At 35.8% G+C, this 23,018-nt stretch overlaps 1 protein-coding gene across 1 annotated transcript in view; it reads left to right on the top strand.

Annotated features, from left to right (window-relative positions):
• Positions 1 to 18,071, top strand: part of LOC144372927 (uncharacterized) — a 51,931-nt gene extending 33,860 nt beyond the window's left edge. Inside the window, exons 6-9 of the mRNA XM_078036126.1 lie at positions 10,133 to 10,195; positions 14,328 to 14,396; positions 16,822 to 16,867; positions 17,914 to 18,071. Of these exons, the coding sequence (XP_077892252.1) occupies positions 10,133 to 10,195; positions 14,328 to 14,396; positions 16,822 to 16,867; positions 17,914 to 18,015 (280 nt within the window). The 3' untranslated portion in view covers positions 18,016 to 18,071. The remainder of the gene's footprint in view (positions 1 to 10,132; positions 10,196 to 14,327; positions 14,397 to 16,821; positions 16,868 to 17,913) is intronic.
• Positions 18,072 to 23,018: the final 4,947 nt, after the last annotated feature.

Raw genomic sequence — 23,018 nt, 5'->3', positions numbered from 1 at the left:
TGTTATGTAATGGATTCTTTTATCTTCAGATGTTATTTCCACAAATCATAGTTATCATTCCCAACTCAGGGAAGACTTTTTATTTGTTCCTGTCGTTCCTTTATGCTTCTTTATTGGAATTCAGGAGATTTTCTAAGCAATGTAATCTCTTGCCACTATACTTTGTGCTTACAATAATGTAGACAATTCTGTGAAAATGAGAAGGTTTAGCCTGACTCCAGTATTCTCACGCAATATGTACCACTTAATCTCAGACCTGTATTCAGGAACAGCTGCATGGTACCATTAGCCCTAAGCTGCTAAGCACGGTTTCCCCAATTCAACAATTGTCAGAACTACAGACCAGAGTTAAGTACAATCTCAACCATTTATTTATCCTCTCATCATTCAGGAATGGAAAGGAAATATTACAATACTTTTAAGTGAGCAATACTTTTAATGTATATTACTGTGATGTGACCATCTGTTCATACAGCCAACTCTTGATTATCTGAGGTGAGAGTCCTGGAATAGGAGGCATTATTTAAGTGCATGCATAATCGCTATTTCTGCAAACAGCTCCAGCAAACCGTTTACCAGAGAGTGAAACATATAGCTGTTCCTCTTCCTTTTACTCCTCATTCTTACCTTCTGATAGAGATGCTAAATAGCAGTAAACTACATGAAGAGGGGAAAATCCTGAAAAATCTGCAAAGGGATCACCCAATCCTTGAATCAAGAGTTGAATGTACTACACCATCTCATTAGACTTCTTGAACCTAAACAGGTTTTTTTTTAAATACATATTTATATATGCCAAAAGTATGCAGCTGGGAACGTTTGCCATGTTTTTCTCCATATACTGTGACTGAGCAAATATTATTCTATAATGCTGTATGATTTTCCTGTGTAGGCTGAACCAGGGCTTCCTGGGCTTCCTGGACTTCCAGGGATAAAGGTAAATACTGCACTGATAGTCTTGATTTCATAGAACTGTAATTATCAGAGTCCCCCAAATAGGGGGGAAATGAACACTAAAAAGTATAATGCTGTTCTTTACTCCACAACCATCTCAACCAATTAAGTTTTTTAAATTAAGAATTGAGCACGGGGATTTAAAGTTTGCCATTGCTCTCTGAACTATGTTTTCCACTATTTAACCTATCATTCCCCTTACATAATTGTAAATGCCACTTTACTTGAAAACATAAATTCTGTAAAGTCTAGAATGCCTCTTTACCTTCACATTTTAAGTTCATTCTTAAGATCCTATCAGATTTTGACCAGAATTGAAGTCTTATCATCCCTATAAATCAAACATTTAGGCAGCTGTTTTTATGATTCACCCACTATAATAATCCCTCTAAAATGTTTGGACTCCTACTTCCTGTCAATAATTCTCTGTGCAAAGTACAAATCAAATTGTTTAAAAGTTTTCATGTAGCAATTGACAAGATGTAAAGCTCTGCTCCCTTAGTTGTAGTGACTCCTTTAAAATCAGCTTATTAAAAAAAATCTATTTTAGAACTATTTGATAGGGGAGCATGATAATATATGTACAGCTCTGAAAGTATCACCAAGCACATAGTGAATGCAATATAAATGTTGGCTATTGTTATTTTTCTTGGGGAAATGGGGAACAATGACTGTGTATCTATCTGTTCTATATGATATTTTGTCGTGTGAATAATATTAACCTATAGAATATACAGCCATTTATATTCTATGCTAATAGATGTAAACTGAAAACTCCTTTTCAGTGATAGGTTAACATGACCTTCAGAGCAGTAAGACACACAATTTCTACTGACACATGATGTCATACCACTACCCTTTCTTATTAGTGAAGTGTATTCTAGAAATAAGGAACAAAAGGGCACAGGACTCAAGGGATAAGACATGACACTATCAAAGTTCCCCCCGACACTGTTCACAGGTAGAGCAAATGTAAAACTTGACACATACTGTAATGATGAAAATACTTCAGTGATGCTCAACCCAAGGTATTGTTCACAAATACTGATTTTCAATGCTTACTTTTTTCCTTTCAGCATATACTACCAGTTTATCTCACCCAGGAAGTCAATTATGGGGGAAAATTATATATATATACATATACATATACATATATATGGCAAGGGAGATATAATACATTTTTTAAAATGACATCAAATCAGAAAAACAAATCATTTAGTGGCAATGAAATTTTTACAGTGTATCAGCCCTCTAAGCTTGATGGTTTTACTCTGGCTTCCACATCAGTGACAATTTGACATTTAGATCAAGACTTTGAGGACTGGGGGCGGGGGGGGTCTGAGACAGTCACTAACTCTTTATACCATGTCATATGAAATCAAATTTGACATGAAAGCATATGAAATCTAACTTTGACAGGTGGCAGAAACATTCACTTTGGCATTCTTAAGTATAGTGCTCAGTAATCTAAACAGAAATGTATTTTCTAAATCCACTGAAGGCAAGGATCCTTCCTTTAAAACATTAAAAAATAGCAGAGGAAAATTTTGGAAGTTCTATAGGATATGGAGTGAATTCCTAGAAGAGAAAAAAACAAGAAAAAGAATACTAGTTAAAATAATAACATTGAGTTATTGCTACTTACAATTACTTTCTGCTTGCACAAAGTTCATCTGAGAAGTTGAGTAATTTAGAGTCCAATTAGGAAACTCATACAACCAGAAATCAGAGATTTTTAGCAGCATAATGAAACCTTCACTAAACACACTGAATGTGCTTTCATGATGTAATCCTGTTTTAGAAACAAAAAGTTATATTTTCTGGGTTTTAAATAAATATGCTATTATAGTTCATTTCTGACAAAGCCACCAGGATGTTTTAATTTATACTCAAATTTGATCCTTAAGGGAAATAAGTATTTTAAGGACAGATTCTACTTCCTCATTCTTTTTTTTCTCAATAAATTTATAAATCAATCATTACTCCAACTGGATGCCTAGAGGTTCTTATTACAACAAATGTTATTGCTGTAATCCTCACAAGCAGGTATCATGCTGACTTGAATTCTAATTAGCCTTTAAGCAAGAAGACTATTGTTTGGTTAATGCATTCAGTGTCAAGACACATTAATCAAAATTATTGGCGATGCTTTTAGCACCCAGGCAACTCAGTACATATATGTCAAGCCCTGTTGGACTATTTTTTGGGCAATGAAAATAAAGTTGGATCTGCTTGGGAATAATAAATATCATGGAAAATATGACTTGATTTAAGCTGGTATATTACAGAATTTTTCAGACAGGTTAAAAAATAATATTTTTTGATGGATATGGTAAATTCTTCTTGTAGCTTTCTATGTGTACATATTATCAACTAATAAAAGAAAAGGGAGACAGAAACAGAGATATACCCTAATGAAATACCCTAACTCACAATTAAACTATTTTTTGGTATTAACATAGAATGATTTTTAAAATACGGTACATATTAGTTACTGTGACTTACATTCACTGAGTTTAATACTACAAGGTGAAAGTCGTGGCTGCCCAGTTGGTTAGCTGTAGTTGATAAGACCAGTGTGAAACCAATAGGCCTTCCATGATTGGTCACATGAAGAGGCATCTCTAATTTCACTAATGTTTTAGGTTGTTGTTGTGTTTTGTTTTGTTTTTTAGACTTGGTTTGGTATTTTTACACATCTTGGCTGTTAAAATTAGACTTGATTCAAATTAACACCCTGTGTCAAATCATCCTATTTCTTGCTGCTACTCCCAACAGTTGACTATCAGGCCTCTGTTGTGCATCAGCCTAAGTTAAGAGCATTTCCTCTGCTCTACCTGAACACCAGTTTAGATGCCAAAATCATAGCTACCTCATTATTCATCTTTTCTACCTGCTCAGCCCAAGGAAGTATGCTAATCTTGGTACTGAGACCTAATTTTTTTAAGTGATTGATAGATAAAAACTCATGAAATAACTCGAGAAGAAATTAGGTGCAATATCCAGAACAAGACAGAAATTTAGACCAAATTTTCTTTCATTTGGAATTTCCTGCCATATTAGTCCCATTGCACTAAAACCAGCAGAACTGAGATTTCTGATTCTCTGAGAGTCACTTAGTTATCTGTTAACATGTGGCTGAAGTAGCAGAACAGAGTATCATCTGTTCATTGTGGCTTAGGAATTAAAATTTTAGTTGTGTTAATGGTTCTGATAAATAATGTATATCTTTTATTCCCAGTTTGGTTAAATCAGTTCTCTGCTTACTTAGAGTTAGATAATATATTGTTTATATTTTTTTTTGCTCCAAGAATAAATTCAACTGGACTTTTCCTGGACCATAAAACAGCAACATAAAAAGGAAGCAGATTAAATCTGGATTCCATGGTTATGGTAATGGAGAGAGGAACAGGAATCCTTAAGATGGAGAAGTTCCATTCCACTTCTTCTCCCCCCTCTTCTCCTCTTTCACCTCCCTTCCCTACATTCCTCCACTGCTCCTTCTCCTCTTCCTTCTCCCCTCTTTTTTCTGTTCTCTCCCCTTTTAGTTGGATGTGAAGTTTGCAAGCAAAGACTTTGAATTCGGTTTCCTTCACTCTTCCATTCCCCTCCACACGCAGTCAGCATCACCAGTGTAAGAATAGACCTCGTCCTCTTGTTAATCTCACTAGTAGCAAAAGTAAAAACCTCCAATGCTGCCTAATGTGAGAGGATGAGTTTATAGAAAGATGGAAAAAAGTGCAACAAATATGATGTCTGTAATCATATTTCTATTTATAAACACATATACCTCTCTGTGTTAAGCTAGAGGGAAATAGATTAAAGAGGCTCTGAAAAAATTGGTACCCTGCTTATTCTGATGCTGTTTATTGTAACCCTGGTATGCATAACAGGCCAGATGTTTAAAACCTCTGCCTTTCCCCCATTTATCTTGAACATTTTTGTTATTTTCTTTTTAAAAAGAAAAAGCACTAAGAGATCATTAACTTAAAAAATTAATTATTTTAGAAAATATCATGTTTAGTTGTTTTATTTTAATGGTCGAGCTGTTGTGCTTACTGTTTGCTGTTTAAGTCTATACTTCCCTAATTAAGATTGCCAGCCCCTGTCCTCTTCAGAGGATCTTCACTTTAAGGTCCTATGTTATTCCTAAAATGATTAAGTGAAATTAGAAATTGAATTTTCTAATTCAGCAATTGCCTAGTTTGAAAAACCCTCTAATTATATTTTTCTTCATTAAAAGTAATGTCAGAGTTTAATTCCATTATAGTTCGGATTTCCTCTGTTGTATTCTCCCCAATTTGTCTACTCAGATGAATACACGTGAATAAGTTTCAATTTAGCATTCTTCTATTTTGTGTTCATTCAATGAGATTAAATATGCAAAACAGCTTTTAGAATCATTATATATTCCAGTATAAATTGTTATTTTTCCTGTTTGTTGCTCTGCAGACATGTATGTAATATTGTTCTGGTATATTCTGATTTTTCTCTAAATACGATTATTCCAAAGCGCTATGACTTTGAATCATTTCAGCTTCTTATTTTTTCCCCTGACCTTCTCCTTTGTCTATCCTGCAAATTAGGAATTGTGACTAGAGCAGAAGAGGCATTTGCTTAATTTTTATATCACAAGAAAGTATTTACATAATTTTAGATTGTCATTGTCCTCCTCTAGAGAGTTTAGGAAATTCTAGAACATTTACACTATACATCACTCCTCCACAAAGGAACAAGATTTGTTTGAAAGGATTACATTTATTTAGGTAAATTCAATGGGTATGATTCTTATCCTCCTGTATTAAAAGAAAGACAACTCACTCTTAGTAAACCTGTCTCTTCTACCTTACATGGTTCTGATATGTTTTAAACTTCTTTTGGTTTTGCAATCTTAAATGCCTTGGCAGGTGGGTTCTGTCTCATAAAATGGTATGTTCACATGAGAAAATTTAGGATTACTTCTTGAAAGAAATTGAAGAGGTATTGAGCATGTTTCTAGTATGGTTGAAGGTGTTAAGAGATTACTTTTAGGTGATGCACCAGTTAGGATATATAAATGTTGGAATATTAGCTAATATTAATGATAACTAATATATTTGAGCCCATAAAGAAAAAAAATAATAGGTATATGATGTGCACTTTATTCTGGGGAGGATGCTGTGTTGTGCTCATATTATCCTACAGTAAGTCTTGACTAAGCACCCTTTGGTGAAGCCAGAATCTTCCATTTCTTGGCTTCAAAGACTCCAGTTTGCAAACGTCAGACTTCATCTCCACACTCCACTTCTGCACCTACAGTTCTCAAACACTCAGTCTGAGAACCCCTGTACTCTGCTAAAGAGCTTTTGTTTAGGTAGGTTTTATTTATTGAATTTCTGTTAGAAAATTTTATTATATTAAATAACATTTTATTAAATATAGCAGAATTTTTCAAAATGAGACTGAAAAATGTTTCTTACGGAGAATAATGTTGGTATGCTTTTTTTTTGAGGGGGACTGTCTGGCTTAATGGAATCTCACATCTGCTTCTACAGTCAGTCTGTTCAGTTAGCTGTTCTGGCTGATGTATATGAAGAAAAAACAGCCTCATAGTGATATATAATTGGACACAAGAAGGTTATTTCAATAGCCTATTCGATTACTGTTGATATTCTTTGCTACTCCCAAACTCCATAGTGACAGTTTCTTAAACATTAAGTGCAGTATAAAATATAAAACCATATCATGAAATTTTCATAATTTGCATTCATAAGGGAATGAAAATAGAAAAGCAAATAATGTCTTTGTACTATTATGAAAATAGTTTGACCTTTAGGATTCCCTGAAAAGGTCCAGAGCATACTTTGAGAACCTCTGCTATAAGTTTAGGGAGGTAAGAAATAGTCCAAATGTCTCAAGATCACAAGTAGACATACTCATGCCATGTTTACATTAATAACTGGTTTTGAAGCCTGAGAGAGAAAAAGATACCAATAATTAGCTCCTTCCTGTCCCCCCAAGACACAGAGAAAATGGAGGGAATGTCCTTAAAGCTCTGGAAATAACTGAACTTAAAAGTGAGATCCTAAAAGTATGCTATTTGACTCCTTGAATAAAGTAATATAAGAATATGAATCTCAGAATATATCAATATGGAATGATCAGATAAAAATGGTCATAATCAAAGCCTATAAAATTAGCAAATATTAATAGTGCTAAAATCATCAGTACTATCAAATGCATTCTAATTTTATACCTTGAAATAAAAATTTACTCCTGAACATTCTATTTATAGGAATTTTTTATATTCTAAGAAAAATTTAATATATGTTCTGTTTCCAAAAATGATGAAAAAACACTTGTCTCAGAACACTGAGGTCACAAAGCCTTACTTATTTGTGAATTATGTAACTGCATGCTTCATCTTTTTATAAACTAAACACTAACCTAAATGAGAAATATGTTTCCACAGCATTTACTTTTCTTCTTCTTTTCTATTAGTATGTGTTAAGGGGGCTACAACTATTTGATATGCTAAACAGATCATTTTATTTCTCCTTGAAGATATGTAAGGTTCCCTTCTAATCTGAAATTTTCAACCTATTAGAGTGTATAATTTTCAACCTATTAGATTGTATCACATGTTCATGACAGTAAGTCTTTATTAATGAATTTATTGTCGACTTCAGTGAGCATTTTTTTAGAAAACGAGGGAATATTTATTTGTATATATCATTTTATTAGAAATATTTTACTTTTAAACGCATGTATTGTTTTTTGTTTGTGAAATAAGTTAAACTCTCTTAATAGAAGTATAATGGTAATCATTTTTTTTTCTGAATAGAGTTTATATTTTTATTTTGAACTATGAAGAGATCCACCCAAAATGATTTGTTCTAGTTCACCATTCCATTAGATGGAAGACAATGGGATACGTAGAGTAGTTGTAAAAGGTTTGTAGGCAATAAACCTAAAACATTAGTGTTCCACCTAATTTTCTTAGATTAGTACCAGGAGCACCTAGGTCAGAATAAATCTGTTTGAGCTGTGTATCAACATGCATTTTGTGGCATGATAGCCTTTGTTCCCCACCCAGTACCCCACATTTTGCACAGTAGATTTTAAAATTTACTTGTTTGAAATATATTACATAACATTTTAACATGTCTTCTAGAACATCCTCTCAGTACTTTTATGCTTAGCTCCAAGTATCATAAGATCAAGGTTGAAATATTGCTGCATTAGGAAAACATCAAGTGTATCAAACAACATGAACAACTATTCCAGAACTAATCCAAGGGGCAGGGAGTAAATATTGGAACAAAGCCATTATAGGTTTGCTTGAAATTTTTGGTATAGGTTTTAGGTAGTTGGACCTTGAGCTTTCATAGTTAAAAAGAAAATAAAACTTAATATTTATTCAAGACAATGTGAATACTGGTTCAGGTTTTTGTTATTATTCTTCTTCTCATTTTTGACACCAAATATGTGGTGTCTTTTCCAACACCAGTTTTCCAGCTTTCTGACATGAACAATTTGATTCTATTTTGACACTACTCTAATTAGTACCAGACCCCACACATCTAAGGACTCAGTCCCACAAGAGTGACCTCATTTCCCTTTGCCAGTAACAGGTATGAAATTCCCAGGTTACTGGCACTTACATCTGACTTACTGCAAACTTACAGGTTCTCACAATACCCCATTCAGTTTTGCTAATTTGCTAGAATGACTCACAGAACTGGGGAAAATGCTATACTTACTATTTCAGTTTATTATAAAGGGTAAAAGGAATAGCCAGGTGAATAGTACAGAAGCAAGATCTAGAAGAGTCCTGAGCTCAAAAAGCCTCTTCCCTGTGGAGTTGGAATGGTCTACCCTCCTGGCATTAAATGTGTTCACCAGCTTGGAAGCTCTTAGGTCCCTGCTGTTTGGGGGTTTTAATGAGGTTCCATTAAATGGGCATGATCTATGAAGTCACTGGACTTTGGTGATTAAACTCAATCTCCAGACATCTGCCCCTGATGGAGATCAGGAGGTACAGCAGTAAGTTCCAACCCTCTAATCACAGGGTTGGTTCCTCTGGCAGTCAAATCTCCATCTTGAAGCTAATTAGGGGCCCAACAAGAGTCATCTCATTTGCATAAAATCAGGTATAGTTGGAAGAGACTGTTAAGAGTAAAAAATGTCTTTTGCCTCTATCATTAAGAATATCCACAGAATATTCTTAAATATTCACAGAATATTTAAGAGATCTGTGCCAAGAGTTGGGGACCAGGACTAATGTAGGTCCAATTACACCACAACTGGAGTTTCTACAGATGATGGAAATAATGATTCTGTAGCTATGACAAGGAAGATTTTTATCTTTCATGCTCTCCATTCCTGAGTCTCTTCCCTAGCTATATATATCATGACAGTTATCTATTGCTGCCTACCTTCTTACCCTAAAATTTAGTACTTTAAAACAATGTATATTAATTATCTCACAGTTTCTGAGGGACTATAATTCAAGCACAGAATGGCTAGATGCCTTTGGCTCACTGTGAAGTTGCAGTGAAGTAGTCAGCAAGACTGTGTCTTACAGAATATTCTACAAGGCTGGGGCATCCTCAACCAAATTCGCATGTGTGGTTGTTGGCTGGTGTCATTCTATAGTGTTGGCCTCTCTAAAGGGCTGCTCACAATAAGGTAGCTTCCTTCCCCAAAGCAAGAGATCCAAGTGAGAAAAAACAAGAGAGCTTCCCCAAGTGGAAGCCACCTCTGTCTTTTTACAGCTTATACTATCCCATCACTTCTTCATGTTCATAGCTGTGAGTCAGTAAATCTGGTCATACTCAAGGGGAGGGAATTACACAAGGGCAGATACACAGGAGTGGGATCACTGAAGCCCACCTTAGAGGACACCTACCACATCCACCGAATCACAACAGGTCTTAATTTGGTAAGTGATTAAAAAAAAAAAAAAACATTGGAAAACAGATGAGGGAAAATAAAAGGTGAAACAATTGATCTAATTTTCCAGAGTATTTCTCAAAGAGTTTTCATTAGATTAAAACCAGTTCTGATTAATTTTATAGACAATAACTTTATCTCAGCAAAACTGTGGTATACTTTCAAGGATACCAAAGGGAGGAAATGAATTTAGCTTTATTTACTGTCAAATTAACAATGATCTTGTATGCCCATCTTTTCAAAGGGAGAACCAGGTTTCATTGGTCCTCAGGGGGAACCAGGATTACCAGGATTACCAGGAACAAAAGTAAGTGGAGTCTTTTCTTCTGCTGCTTTTTTTTTTAAATTTTTGTCATACTTGTTGAAAGAGGTGACCAGATATTTCTGTCTTAAGAAATAAAGCAGTCTAATGTGCCATTAATGGCACTTCTAGAGAGATCACCATTACTAAATAGAGCAAAGGAAAGTTAATTCAAGAAACCCTTAAGCAAGACAACAGACTTGTGGAATGTATTGTTAACTTGTCCTCCAGATCCCTCCTAAATTGTTATGATGCTATTAACCTTCTGGCCTTATGGAACAGTAGAGAAACTGTGAAGAGGAGGGAGATAACTCATTAACTCCTGCTGCTTATCACCCACTTTAGGATACACTTGTAAATCAAACATTATTACTATTACCATCACTCCCTAGATTTCAGAGGCAAGTACAGATGTCATATAGATTTCTAAGTGCTTTTTTTCCAAAAGGCTCCACCCTGAATGATAACTGCAGAAATATTCTGTAATGAAAACCATCTCATGCTCCTTGACATGGCATCCATAGACAGGACTCTAAAATCAAAAGGTTTATATGGTGCTGCAGAGACAAACAGACCCAGGATTCTCTTTATCTACCCAGTAAGACATAAAAAAAAGTTCAGCTCTGATGATAGAACTGGACTCATGACAGACCCATGAATCAAAGGGGAGGTGGGAAATGACATCAAACTACATTCTTTTATTTTTATACCACTTTTATATAGTCTTTGCCTCAATGTATATTGTGTTCCCCAGAAGTAAGCCAGGGATGATTTCCAAGAGTTAAAGAAATATGTTCATGGTCTGTTCTGACAGGACTAGTCCTCATTTCCACTGGTCAAGTAAAAATAACTCTAATCCTCATACATGGAAACTATATGTGGCCAAAGGGGGTCTGAAACTCAGTGGAATTATGCAAAATTGTTATTTTCTTAAGAAATTTTTTTTGCCATATAATGAGCTGTCAGGCTTATTAGTGAAGTATGAGGAATGCCTGTTTTAGCCTGAACAGATTCACACAAGAAAAGCCTTTCTGAAGAAAAAGAGAGAAAGCAAGAGAATAATAAGCATTCCCTTTTGATCTAAGAACTGCTGTGTGTTAGGGGAGGAAAGGAAGCAGACTTGAAGATGAGCAGGACACACACAGAGGAGGGCTGGTCACTGTAGGAGAAAACCAGAATGGACTGCATCTGTAAGTGCTGGTGCACTTTGTTTATATACATGAGAAAATTAAAGAAACCCAGGCAGTAGAGAGTGGAGTCGATCTCTAAGTATCTCTTCTTTACTTAACTGATCATAAATTACTCTACAGTTTCAAATTTAAAAAAAAAAGATCCAGACATGAAGAACCTAGCATGATTCTATAGACCATATACTTCATGACAGATACTACTCTGAACCCTAAGTAAAAGAATGTGCTGTCCTTGTTTGGGTTCACAAGCAGAGCTGTGGATAGAAAATTTCTTTCATTAGAAATATTTTAAAGTTAAGTGACAACTGAAATGCCTGTCTTGAGCTCAATATCAAGGGTAAGAGTCATGATTATGTTAAAATCTCAATCCAACAGTACTCTTTTCTACTCTTACAGCCAGTCTGGATTCAGACTTAAAAAATAAAATAAGATCGCATTTTTTACTCCAAACACCAGCAAAGAGAAATCATAGTGACTATTTTAGAATACTCTGAGTAAGATCGTGTATTTATTAAGTCAGTGAAGTTTTTCCAGAATTTTTTGTTTGTTTGTTTTTTTGGTATTGAGAAAGAGGAGTCAATGCAACAAAAACATTCTCTCCCCTCCTAAAGCTTGCATCCACTGTGGGTGAGGAAGGGGGCAGAAGTAGAAAAAGAAATAAACAAACAAATAGTATTTCAGGCAATGATGGGAAACTAGTTAGGGGCATTGTGATTTAAAAAAGAAAAAAAAGAAAAAAAAGTGATTCCATGTAAAGATATGTAGGCTTCGCTACCATAGGAAACTGCAAATGCATTGATTTTTTTTAGGTTTTTATTTTTCCCTAAGATAATCTTATAGTTAATTTTTAAAAGAGTTATTCTGTAATTTTTAAAGTAAAATATTGAGAAATATCAAATACTGTCATTTAAAAAAATAAAAATTCCATATGCTAAGAGAAGTCCTTCAGTCTCACTCTATTACAGAGGGATCAAAAAGAGAAAAACAGAAGGAAGTCCCTTGGCTTCTGGACCATCTTTGGTATCTTCTGTGTCCAGGCAAGCCCCCGGCCTTTTTCTCAGCCTCCCATCTTCACACCCTCCTCGTTGCTGCTCAGACACCTACTGAGTCTTGCATTCCTGCCCCATATCACTTGCAAAACCACAAAGGCTTCCCAAAGTGGGCATGATGCAGAAAAGGATTTCTGAATTTGAAGCCCTGTGTTACTCATCCTGAATCCAATCCTTCTTTCTTATCCTTTCCAAAATGAATCAGTTTCTTCAGTGAGGAAGGCAACTCTTCCATAACACACCATCCACACTCTGAATTCCAAGTCTGATTATTGAAATTCTACCCATCTTGTAGGAAACAAAACAGTCTCTAGCAAACATAAAATGGCACCATCTTTGGCAAGACTTAAAAACATTCATATTTTTAACCCAGGATTTCCCCAACTAGTAATTTATCTTATGAAAATGATTAGAGAATATACAAAAATTGGTATACAATTATGCAAAAATTGAAGATTGAACGTAATCAGTTTTAAATTTCAGCTCTTCTTCTTTAACAGCTTTATTACTTTGGGCAACAGCTCTCATTTTTTGTTTCTTTGTCTGTAGAATGTGAATATCTGTCTTGTTTGTCTTGAGAATTAAACAGGTTAATGCATGTAAAGTATTTTGTGCAGTTCCTGCCCTCATCAGTGGTTATAGAGTAAGCCCTATTGACCCTTTAGGATGTGATTTGAGTCTTACCTCCAGAGAGCCAGTCAACTAAGGTTCAGTGATGTTTCCTCTTCTGTCACATAGAGCCTTGTATTACTCCTTAATTATTAATGGGTTTGTTCTTGTGGATCTTGTCTAATTAGGTCACTGGCTCCTAGAGGACAATAAGCATCTTTAGACTTCACAGAGCTACTAATATTTGAAAAAGCTAAAATTCTTCTGTCTTACACCATTCTGAAATTTTGAGATCATGGTAACTGAGGCCTGAAGAATTTAACAACCTTGTCCCAGAACACCAAGCTGGCAAATGACAGAGAATTAAAATCTTGCATGTTACAAAGCCTGAGAAATAACCACTATGTCATGCTTCTTGACAATAATACTTAAAAAGTGACTGCAGAATGAGAATTAATGCCAATTCCTGTCTTGAGATAGATGATAGCTTTTATCAATTCCCTTTAAAGGGCTTTCTATTTAACAACATAGTCATCTGACAGGCATTTGCCTAGCCATTTGATTATGTAATGGAAATGCTGCATAATTGTATGTTAGTTTGGAGTTCTCCTGAGAGACAGAACTAAGATAGATGGAGGGATAGGAATTTATTAGGGGAATGGACTACTGTAATAAGGAGGCTAAGAAGTCCCACAATAGGCCATCAGCAGGCAGGAGGGAGTCCAGAAAGGCCAATTCTTGTGACCCAGTCCAAGTCCAAACGCTTTAGAACCAGGGCAGCTGACTGTTTGATTCTTTAAGGCTCCAGGCCTGAGAACACAGAGAATACTGGTACATACCCTGGAGTCTGAAGGCTGAACTCTGGAGTTCTGATGTCCAAGGGCAAGAAAAGAAGGGTGTCCTTGGTCTAGGAGGGGTAGCGGGAGATTTTGCCTTTTTGTTTTGCCTAGCCCCCAGCCAAGTTGATGATGGCCATCCACATGGAAGGTAGATCTTTCCCCCTCTGTCCACTGACTTATATGCCAATCTTCTCTGGAAACCTTCTCAGACTCACCCAGAAATAATGCTTTACCAGATCTCTAGGTATTCCTTAATCCAGACACTTAAATTAACCAGCACAGATTGTTTTTTGTTATTAAATGAGATAATTCAGTTAGGAGATGAGAACAGTGCTGAGTACATAGTTAAGTAAATGGTGACTCTCTGCTAATTTTTATTTTATTCAATTTATTTAGTATCCGCACTGACCCATCTGGGCGTGTCATTTACCTGTCTTCTAATTTGTTACAGGGTGAACGTGGGGAGGCAGGGCCTCCTGGAAGAGGTGAACGAGGGGGTCCTGGAGCCCCTGGACCAAAGGTCAGTTATGCTTACATTGAAAGAGAATACTCTTTGATTTAGGAATGCCTGCCACTTGCCTGTAGAACATGTTGTAGAAAATTCCTCAACAGGTATTAAAACAGCTAAAATTAGAAATAACTTATTGAAATGTATACTGATTGCTTGTTTTCAAAAGGGATTTTATAATTCAACTTTCCCTGTTTACTCTGTTCAGTTCAGTGAACAAATTTAATGACACATTCAAGTGTAAAGGGAGAATACTGTCATATTAACCTGTTATCCCTTGATGTGTATTAAAACCTACTGAGAAAAATCTCTGTTGGTAAGTGCTGTGCTCATTTCCATGGTAACTTGATGGAGTGTAAAACCTTGAAAATATTAGAGCTAAGGATTTGTTTACCTGTTCAATCTTGATCCATCTAAACTTCCTGCAAACTAATGTGGCCACATTTTATTTTAATAACCTATCTGAGAGCTATGGGAAACGATTTACTCTCTGATGAAAAGGAAATTTATGCAAACGAGCATTGTTGAGACTAATGAGAATTACTTACAGTACTCTTCCCATCCACTGATGGGGGAGGGCTGTTTTCAGAGTAATAATGGAATGAAGGCTGATGGAATAACCAGGGAGCGAACTAATGATACGGTGATAATATGTGTGCTTAGTATTGTATTCACCAGCCATATACATATTGAGGCTGTTAAAATAAAGTGTTTCCCTGTTTCCTCGTTATTCTGAGTCACTGCTAATTTCCTTTTCCTGTTCTTATCTCCTGTGTCATTTTCTCTTTTCATCTTCATCTTTTCCTGTCATAGGGGAAACAAGGTGAATCAGGAACTAGAGGCCCAAAGGGGTCCAAGGTCAGCAACTGGGTAACATTTTAATGTAACTTGAGGCCTCATGATCTGTCCTTTTTGCCTTTTCCATGGAGAATCATGTTTTAGATTAAAATATTTCACACACAGAGATTGCAATAATTTTGTCCCTATGATAATATCAAAAAATTATTTTATCTTTTTGTTTTTGTATGTTCTTGTGCTGTAGGTCTTTCTTTGATAAGTTATATTTTCTTTTATTTTTAGCACTTCTTTGGGGGGAAAAGTACTTAATCGTATAATCTTACTTTTCACTTCCTGCCTATATTTATGATAAATATTCAAGTTATAATTTGCCTTTAAATAAGGTGACTTCCTTCATTGCATTAAAATTTGCCCACCAATTAAATTGCTTTTCTTTGTCATGTTCTTTATCTTGTCTGCAAGAACATATGCGCTGTTGGCAGAGTCATTAACAGTTAATTAAAGTACCACTGGCTGATAACATGGAAAAATGGGTACAAAATGAAGAAAGCAGAGATTAGAGATTATTAATTCTCCATTCACACAAATTACATTATTATGAATGATGTTATTAGCATTATGTGGATGGGTAAATTTATAATCCTTTTCCTTTCTTACCTTTCTTACCCATTTCATAGAGATAGGTAGAAAGACAAAAATGTTTTGAATTCCATGTAGGAAAAGGTCTCTAAATTTAAGCTGTTTTCAAGAACCTTCAAATCCATACAGTTTGAAATGTTTTCTCCAAAGTTACAGTTTGGACTAATTTTGAGGGCTTAGACTATTCATAGTGTCTTCCCAAGTGGAGTTCTGACATCATAAATAAAATTTCAGAGATTTTTATATTGGATTGAAGGGGGATGGGGAGAAAGCACTGCCCTGCCCCTGACCTTCATCCCTGCCAACCTGTTCCCACTGGCTGCTGTCCACTTCAGCACCAAGGGTTAAAATGCTTATACCTACAGATGAACTTTGCCTTAGATCTCCACCATCAAAAGGAGGTGTACTCTGTGACCCTACCTTGATAATTCTCCCTATAATGACCTCTCTGTTCCTCTCTGTCCCAATTATCTACATGTTTCTTCTCTGAAAACAGGCAACATAACTGTTTGACTTTTTTCCCCTTTGCCCCAAATCCCGCTAACTAAAAAGAATATAACTCAGTTAGTATGACTTTGGGTGCTTTAGAAACCATTTGCTTTGTTTATGTAGATTCCATCTAGCAGAGTTACTATATAAACTATACTACTGTTCCAAGACAATAATTATCTGAAAGGGAAGTTGTGATTACCTGTAAGGAGCATGTTTTTATTTTTAAAATATTTTAAATTGTAGATGCACACAATATCTTTATTTATTTATTTTTATGTGGTGCTGAAGATTAGTTTGCCACTGAGCTACAACCCCAGCCCTACAAGGTGCATCTTAAAAAAAAAAAAAGCATTTGCACTGGTGCATTGGTGGTGATTATTATTGTTTTCCACATCAGAAGTTTATATTTAAAGGGATGCACTATGGTATAAATACATCCTTAGACTTGAGAAATTTCTAGACCATTGGTCCTACTACTAATTAACTTTTTTCTTTTTTAATTGGGAAGGGGTGACTGTTGTGACAAAAGAGAATCTGGAGCTCTGGGACCAAGGGTAAGTGAACCCTCTCATATCAACTTTTTTGTCCCCTACAAACTCAGACTTGATGTAGTATGTGTGTATGTGACCTTATGAGTGCCATCTGGACTAATAATACCCAATAATAGCATTGGAGAAGGGCCACTCTAAATATTCCTGCTGCCTTCCATGCCCCCTTCTCTTTATTTTTGACTTTTGTTTCCAGGAGCAATGAGTGTGGACATTCTAGCACAAGCAGTGAGTGTGGGCATTCTAGCATGTTGCAATAAGCTTTATTGAGAAGGTGGAAAACACTTTCCCTCTGCCAAAGGAGTAATAGCAAGCCCACAGCCATACAGCTAATAGAATTTCCCATGTTTCAATTAACCTGATCATAAAGAGGGCAATAACCCATTTGTTTAGAGTATTTTTTAAAACAGGCAGGGAATTAGGACATGACTAATGGAAATTATGTAGCAGATATAATGAGTCAAGTAGAAATCTCTTTTTGTTCCTTATTTGGCTTCGTTTTCATGGGATTCTATTCCCACTAGGAAAGCCAAGCATTTCCTATAGAACATTATTCTATCTTCTTAAGGAATGAGAAGGTATAATCTATCAGGTATAGACGAGTGGAAAGCAGATAGGAGTTTTTTAAATAAATGTGAATAAAGCTAATAAAATTTTGTAAATCACATCAGATTAGCCTGTATTTTATAATGTTCAGAAAATGATTTCAGAGTTTAAATCATAGGTCTTTCAAAAATCTTTTACCTACCACAGACAAGAAGTTAGAAGTGGTTTGCACTTGGGTCCTGGCAAGGAAGCAATGGTCAGAGAGAGTCACAAGATATTGCTTCTGTGTTTTTTTTTTAATATTTATTTTTTAGTTTTAGTTGGACGAAATACCTTTATTTTATTTATATTTATGTGGTGCTGAGGATCGAACCCAGGCCCTCATATGTGCTAGGCAAGCATTCTACCACTGAGCCACAACCCCAGCCTTACTTCTGTGTTTTCTATACTCCTGTTATACACCAGCCTAACTCCCATGGTGTTTCCTCAATTCATTTTTGTTATAGGGTCCACCTGGGCAAAAAGGAGATCAAGGAGCCACTGAAATCATAGACTACAATGGCAACCTCCATGAAGCCTTACAGGCAAGTGACTGCTCCCTGCCCTGAGACACAAGGAGAACAATGATGGGTGCCATATAGCACACGCCAGCATGAGCTCCCATACCCCTTAATCTCAGAGCACTCCATTCCTTGAAGAACACCTGCTCCCTGTCATCTTGAGCCCATTCCTGTATCTGGCCCCAGTAATCTTCACTTCATAGGAATTTGAAATCTCTCTCTCTTTTTTTTTTTCCTTCTACCTTCAGACATTCCTAAGCCTTATCAAGTATAAAATTTGTGTTAATTTGGTTGACTTTTACTTCTTTGCTTAAAGAGGGCGCTCTGTGGCTCTTATTTACTAAATGCATGACCTAGAACAAGTTATTTCATTTCCCTGTGCCTTGGTTTTCCCATCTATAAAATGAGTTGATATCTGCTTCATAGGGTTCCTGAACAGAGCAAATGACCTACATAGCCTATGCTTAAAACAGTGCTTAGCACCGCATAACCCCCCTGTAAGTATTTCTTACAACTGCTACCATTCAATTCTTTTCCTTCCATTAAGTCAAAAATAAACTAGATGGCTCCACCACCTTTGCTTCTTACTCCTCCTCTTCAGATTTAGACTCTTGCACTTGAGTCCCTGTCATTCTGTTGCAACTTCTCTTACAAAGATCAATGGTGACCTCTAGATAAAGCCCATCATATTTGTCATTCTTGACATTTCTGTGACATTTGTACCAAACCACCTTCCTTTTAAAATTCTTTTTCTTCAGACTCTACTTCCATTTTCCTTCATGGTACTGTTCTGTGTTGGTGTGTCCAATTTCTCTGTCCACACCCCAGTTTTTGATATTCTGAAGTATCTGATATTTTCTTAATGACTCCCTCTGTGTTCCTCACATCAGGATTCCAATTCTGTCATTTTGGGATCTGATCTTGGTGTACTTGTAAGACCAGTTCCCTATAGGTGCACCATTGCCCATCGATTTCCACCAATGCCCATGATTGTGCTGGTTACTCTGCCCACCTACCAAATGATCCCCTTTCTTGACTAACCAGTTTCTGTTAATGACACCATGAGTCTTTGTATTTCGTGGAGTAGAAGCTTTAGAGCCATTTTTACACTAGTCTTAGTCCTTCATCCATTCTGTTTTCCATCTTCTCCATTCCCAAGGAGGTCCACATCCTGTTTACTGCATACCTAACACCATAACAAACCCTTGACCAATACATCTTCCTGCTAGTGCCTCCTTGCCCTTCTAATCCAAACTATTTCCCTCTATATGTAATCTGATTTTTTTCTCTTGTGGCTTTTAAAATTCTCTCCTTATTCTGTATGCTAGACATTTTCATTATAATGTGCCTTGGTGTGGATCTGTTGTGATTTTGTACATCTGGTGTCCTATAAGTCTCTTATACTATTTGGTTTTGCAATTCATTCTTCGTGTTTGGAAAATTTTCTGCTATTATTTCATTGAATAGATTGTTCATCCCTTTGGTTTGGAACTCTCTATGCCTTTATCACAATAACTCTTAAATTTGGTCTTTTTATGTTATCCCATATTTCTTGAATGTTCTGCTCATGGCTTCTTACCATCTTCACTGTGTGATATACATTCTTTTTGAGATTATATATTTTGTCTTCATTGTCTGAGGTCCTGTCTTCCAAGTGGACTAATCTGTTGGTCATGTTTTCTATTGAGGTTTAGTGGTTAAATGAGTATGTGTACTTTTTATGTACAAGTTCCTTTTTTAGTTTGAAAGACAAACTAATTTTAAATATTTTTCCATTTTATACCTCTTTAAATCATTTTTTCAGCCTCACTAATGTGATCTAACTTTGGTAGATTTACACTTCTACGTGTCCTTTTTTACTACCACTATTTTTAACCAGTAAAGTATTTATTATTAATGTGTACAAAATCTGTCTTCAGCTCAGCCATTTTTTTCTAGTTACCTCCTCCCCTCCCTTATTTCCTCCCCCTCCCTCCCTCCCTCCCTTTTTCTCCCTCTCCTCCCCCTCCCTCCCTCCCTCCCTCTCTCTCTCTCTCTCTCTCTCTCTCTCTCTCTCTCTCTCTCTCCTCCTAAATGCAAAGAGAAGCATGTTTCTTGGCTGGAGAAACCTTGCTCAGACAGTGTATTCAGGCAACAATGTGACTGGTTTTCTCCAATATAAGTGGCTTACACATAAGCAGTGGCCTCAGTGTTATGGCTAAATTTTAGAACCAGTGGCCTCAGTGTTATGGTTAAGTTTTAGAACCAGAACTGTTCCCTTTTCCTCTTAAGCCAATAACTGCTTATGGATAGAAAGAGAATACACAAATTTCTAGTGTACCTACTATGTTTTCAAAATCTTAACTTATACATCAAAATATAGGGACACTTTTAAAACTTAATTTATCAGCAATGCTGTACATTTCTCTTAAACTAATTCCAAGGACAAGATAATTTCTACCTCCACCTATAAGAAGTATCTGCCCTCATTGAGTGTGGTGGTGCACTCCTGTAATCCCAGTGGCTCGAGAGGCTGAGGCAGAAAGATTGTGATTTCAAAGCCAACCTCAGCAAAAGTGAAGTGCTAAGAAACTCAGTGAGACCCTGACTCTAAATAAAATACAAAATATGGCTGGGGATGTGGCTCAGTGATTGAGTGCCCCTGAGTTCAATTCCCAGTACCCGCCAAACCAAAAGGTATCTGCTCTCTTATTTTTCAACAAAATGTCCCAATGTAATTGATCATTTTCCACAAAATTGTGGAAGAATTTTTAAAGCATTATTTGCAAGAACAGGGTCTGGCTTTTAGCTACTCTTAGCCTAAAGTGGAAATATTTGTTTCAGTCTTCCCTCTACTACTAATGAGCAGGGTCATTTGGGGGAAATCATTGTATCTGTGCTTCATTGATCTTATCTGAAAAATGAGGATATCTTTGGAATAGATACTTTGCTAGGAGTCCATGAAATATAATATTATCTCAGGTTGTTTTTAGAAGCTCCTGAACACTTTATTGATGTACCTAAAATCACTGTCCTTTTTTAAAAATCTGATACCTGCTCTTTATTCTTTTTTGTGCTCATTTTTTTAAAATTTTCATAAACAGTGCACTCCAGAGAAATGCAGGCTGAAACTGGAAAATGTCTTCTGTTTCCCTTTGTCATGGATGTGAATATAAACTTCAGATTATTTTTTTTTAATTTTTTGGTCTTTTTAGTTATACATGACAGTAGAATGTATTTTGATGTACTATACAAGCATGGAGTATAACTTCCAATTCTTGTGGTTGTACATGATATGGAATTATACTAGTCGTGTATTCTCATATGAACATAGGAAAGTTATGTTGGATTCATTCTACTGTCTTTCCTATTCCCAATTCCCCCTATTCCCTTCATTCTGCTTTGTCTAATCCAGTGAACTTCCATTCTTCCCTGCCCTGCTCCTAACATGAATTAGCATCCTTATACCAGAGAGAACAATCAGCCTTTGCTTTTGGGGGGATTGGCTTATTTCACTTAGCATGATAGTCTCCAGTTCCATTCATTTAACTGCAAATGCCATGATTTCATTCTTCTTTATGGCTAAATATTATTTCATTGTGTATATATACTACATTTTCTTTATCCATTCATGTGTTGAAGGGCACCTAGGTTGGTTCCATAGATTAGCTATTGTGAATTGAGCTGCTATAAACATTGATGTGGCTGTGTCACTTTAGTATGCTGATTTTAAATCCTTTGGATATAAACCAAGGAGTGGGATAACTGGGTCAAATAGTGATTTCATTCCGAGTTTTCTGAGGAATCTTCATACTGCTTTTCAGAGTGGTTGCACCAATTTGTAGTCCCACCAAAAATGTATGAGTGTGCTTTTTTACCCACATCCTCACCAACACTTATGGTTACATGTATTCTTGATAACTGCCATTCTGCCTGGAGTGAGATGAACTCTCAGTGCAGTTTTAATTTACATTTCTCTAACTGCTAGAGGTGTTGAACATTTTCCATATATTTGTTGGCCAATAGTATTTCTTCTTCTGTGAAGTGCCTATGCAGTGCCCTTGCCCATTTATTGATTGGGTTGTCTGTGGGGTTTTTGTTGCTGTTGTTGTTGTTGTTGCAAGTTTTTTGAGTTCTTTATATATCCTGGAGATTAATGCTCTATCTGAGGCATGTGGCAAAGATTTTCTCTGATTCTACAGGCTCTCTCTTCATGTTCTTGATTGTTTCCTTTGCTGTGGAGAAGATTTTCAGTTTGATTCTATCCCATTTATTGATTCTTGATTTTACTTCTTGCAGTTTAGGAGTCTTGTTGAGGAATTGGTTCCTACGCTGACTAATGGAGTTTGGGGCCTACTTTCTCTTCTAGTAGGCGCAGACACCTGCTTTTTGATATAAAAGGTTATGTGCTCTGTTTATTTTTCTTAACTCAAGTTCAGTGTGACTATAAGCATATGAATTCAATATTATCATGCTGAAGTTCAAACCTTAAGATTTATTATCCTTATGAGGTTGTTAGGGCAACCATGTGTTATGCTTGTAAATAGAATATAATTATTTTTTTTCACTTCAAAACTATTTATTGGTTTTCCAAACATAGTACTCTGGTGGATTAAGAGCCCCTAATAAAATCAATTCAGTTAGACAGCTATTGGATTTAGAAGAGTTGGTAGACATTTATTCTTCTGATTTTTCTAACTAGTAATGGATGTTTATAGTTTTATAGATATAATTATTTCCTTCTACAAAATGTTTGCCAAAAATCTCTAGGATAATTAGATAAAGAGGACTATATTACAGTTATAATAATATCATGTGAGGAAATATAAAATTTTATATTGCTTCTATTGAAAAATATTCTATAAAATATCAGAATATGAAAAATTATCAAAAATAGTATAAACTTCTGTGGGTCCAGAACCCAATTTAAGAGAGACAACATTACCCAATATAGTTGAAACCCTATACATACAGTATGCCTGAGATATTTGGTGTTCTGGATTTGATGTTTATAATTCTCATGTTTATAATTCTCATTTATAGTCAAATGAAAAGCTTTCAACCCCTATAAC

This window comes from Ictidomys tridecemlineatus, unplaced genomic scaffold (assembly GCF_052094955.1).
Source record: "Ictidomys tridecemlineatus isolate mIctTri1 unplaced genomic scaffold, mIctTri1.hap1 Scaffold_191, whole genome shotgun sequence".
In the NCBI taxonomy this organism is placed as follows: domain Eukaryota; kingdom Metazoa; phylum Chordata; class Mammalia; order Rodentia; family Sciuridae; genus Ictidomys; species Ictidomys tridecemlineatus.
Note: the sequence above shows the minus strand (reverse complement) of the source record. Positions and strands in the feature narration are given on the sequence as shown.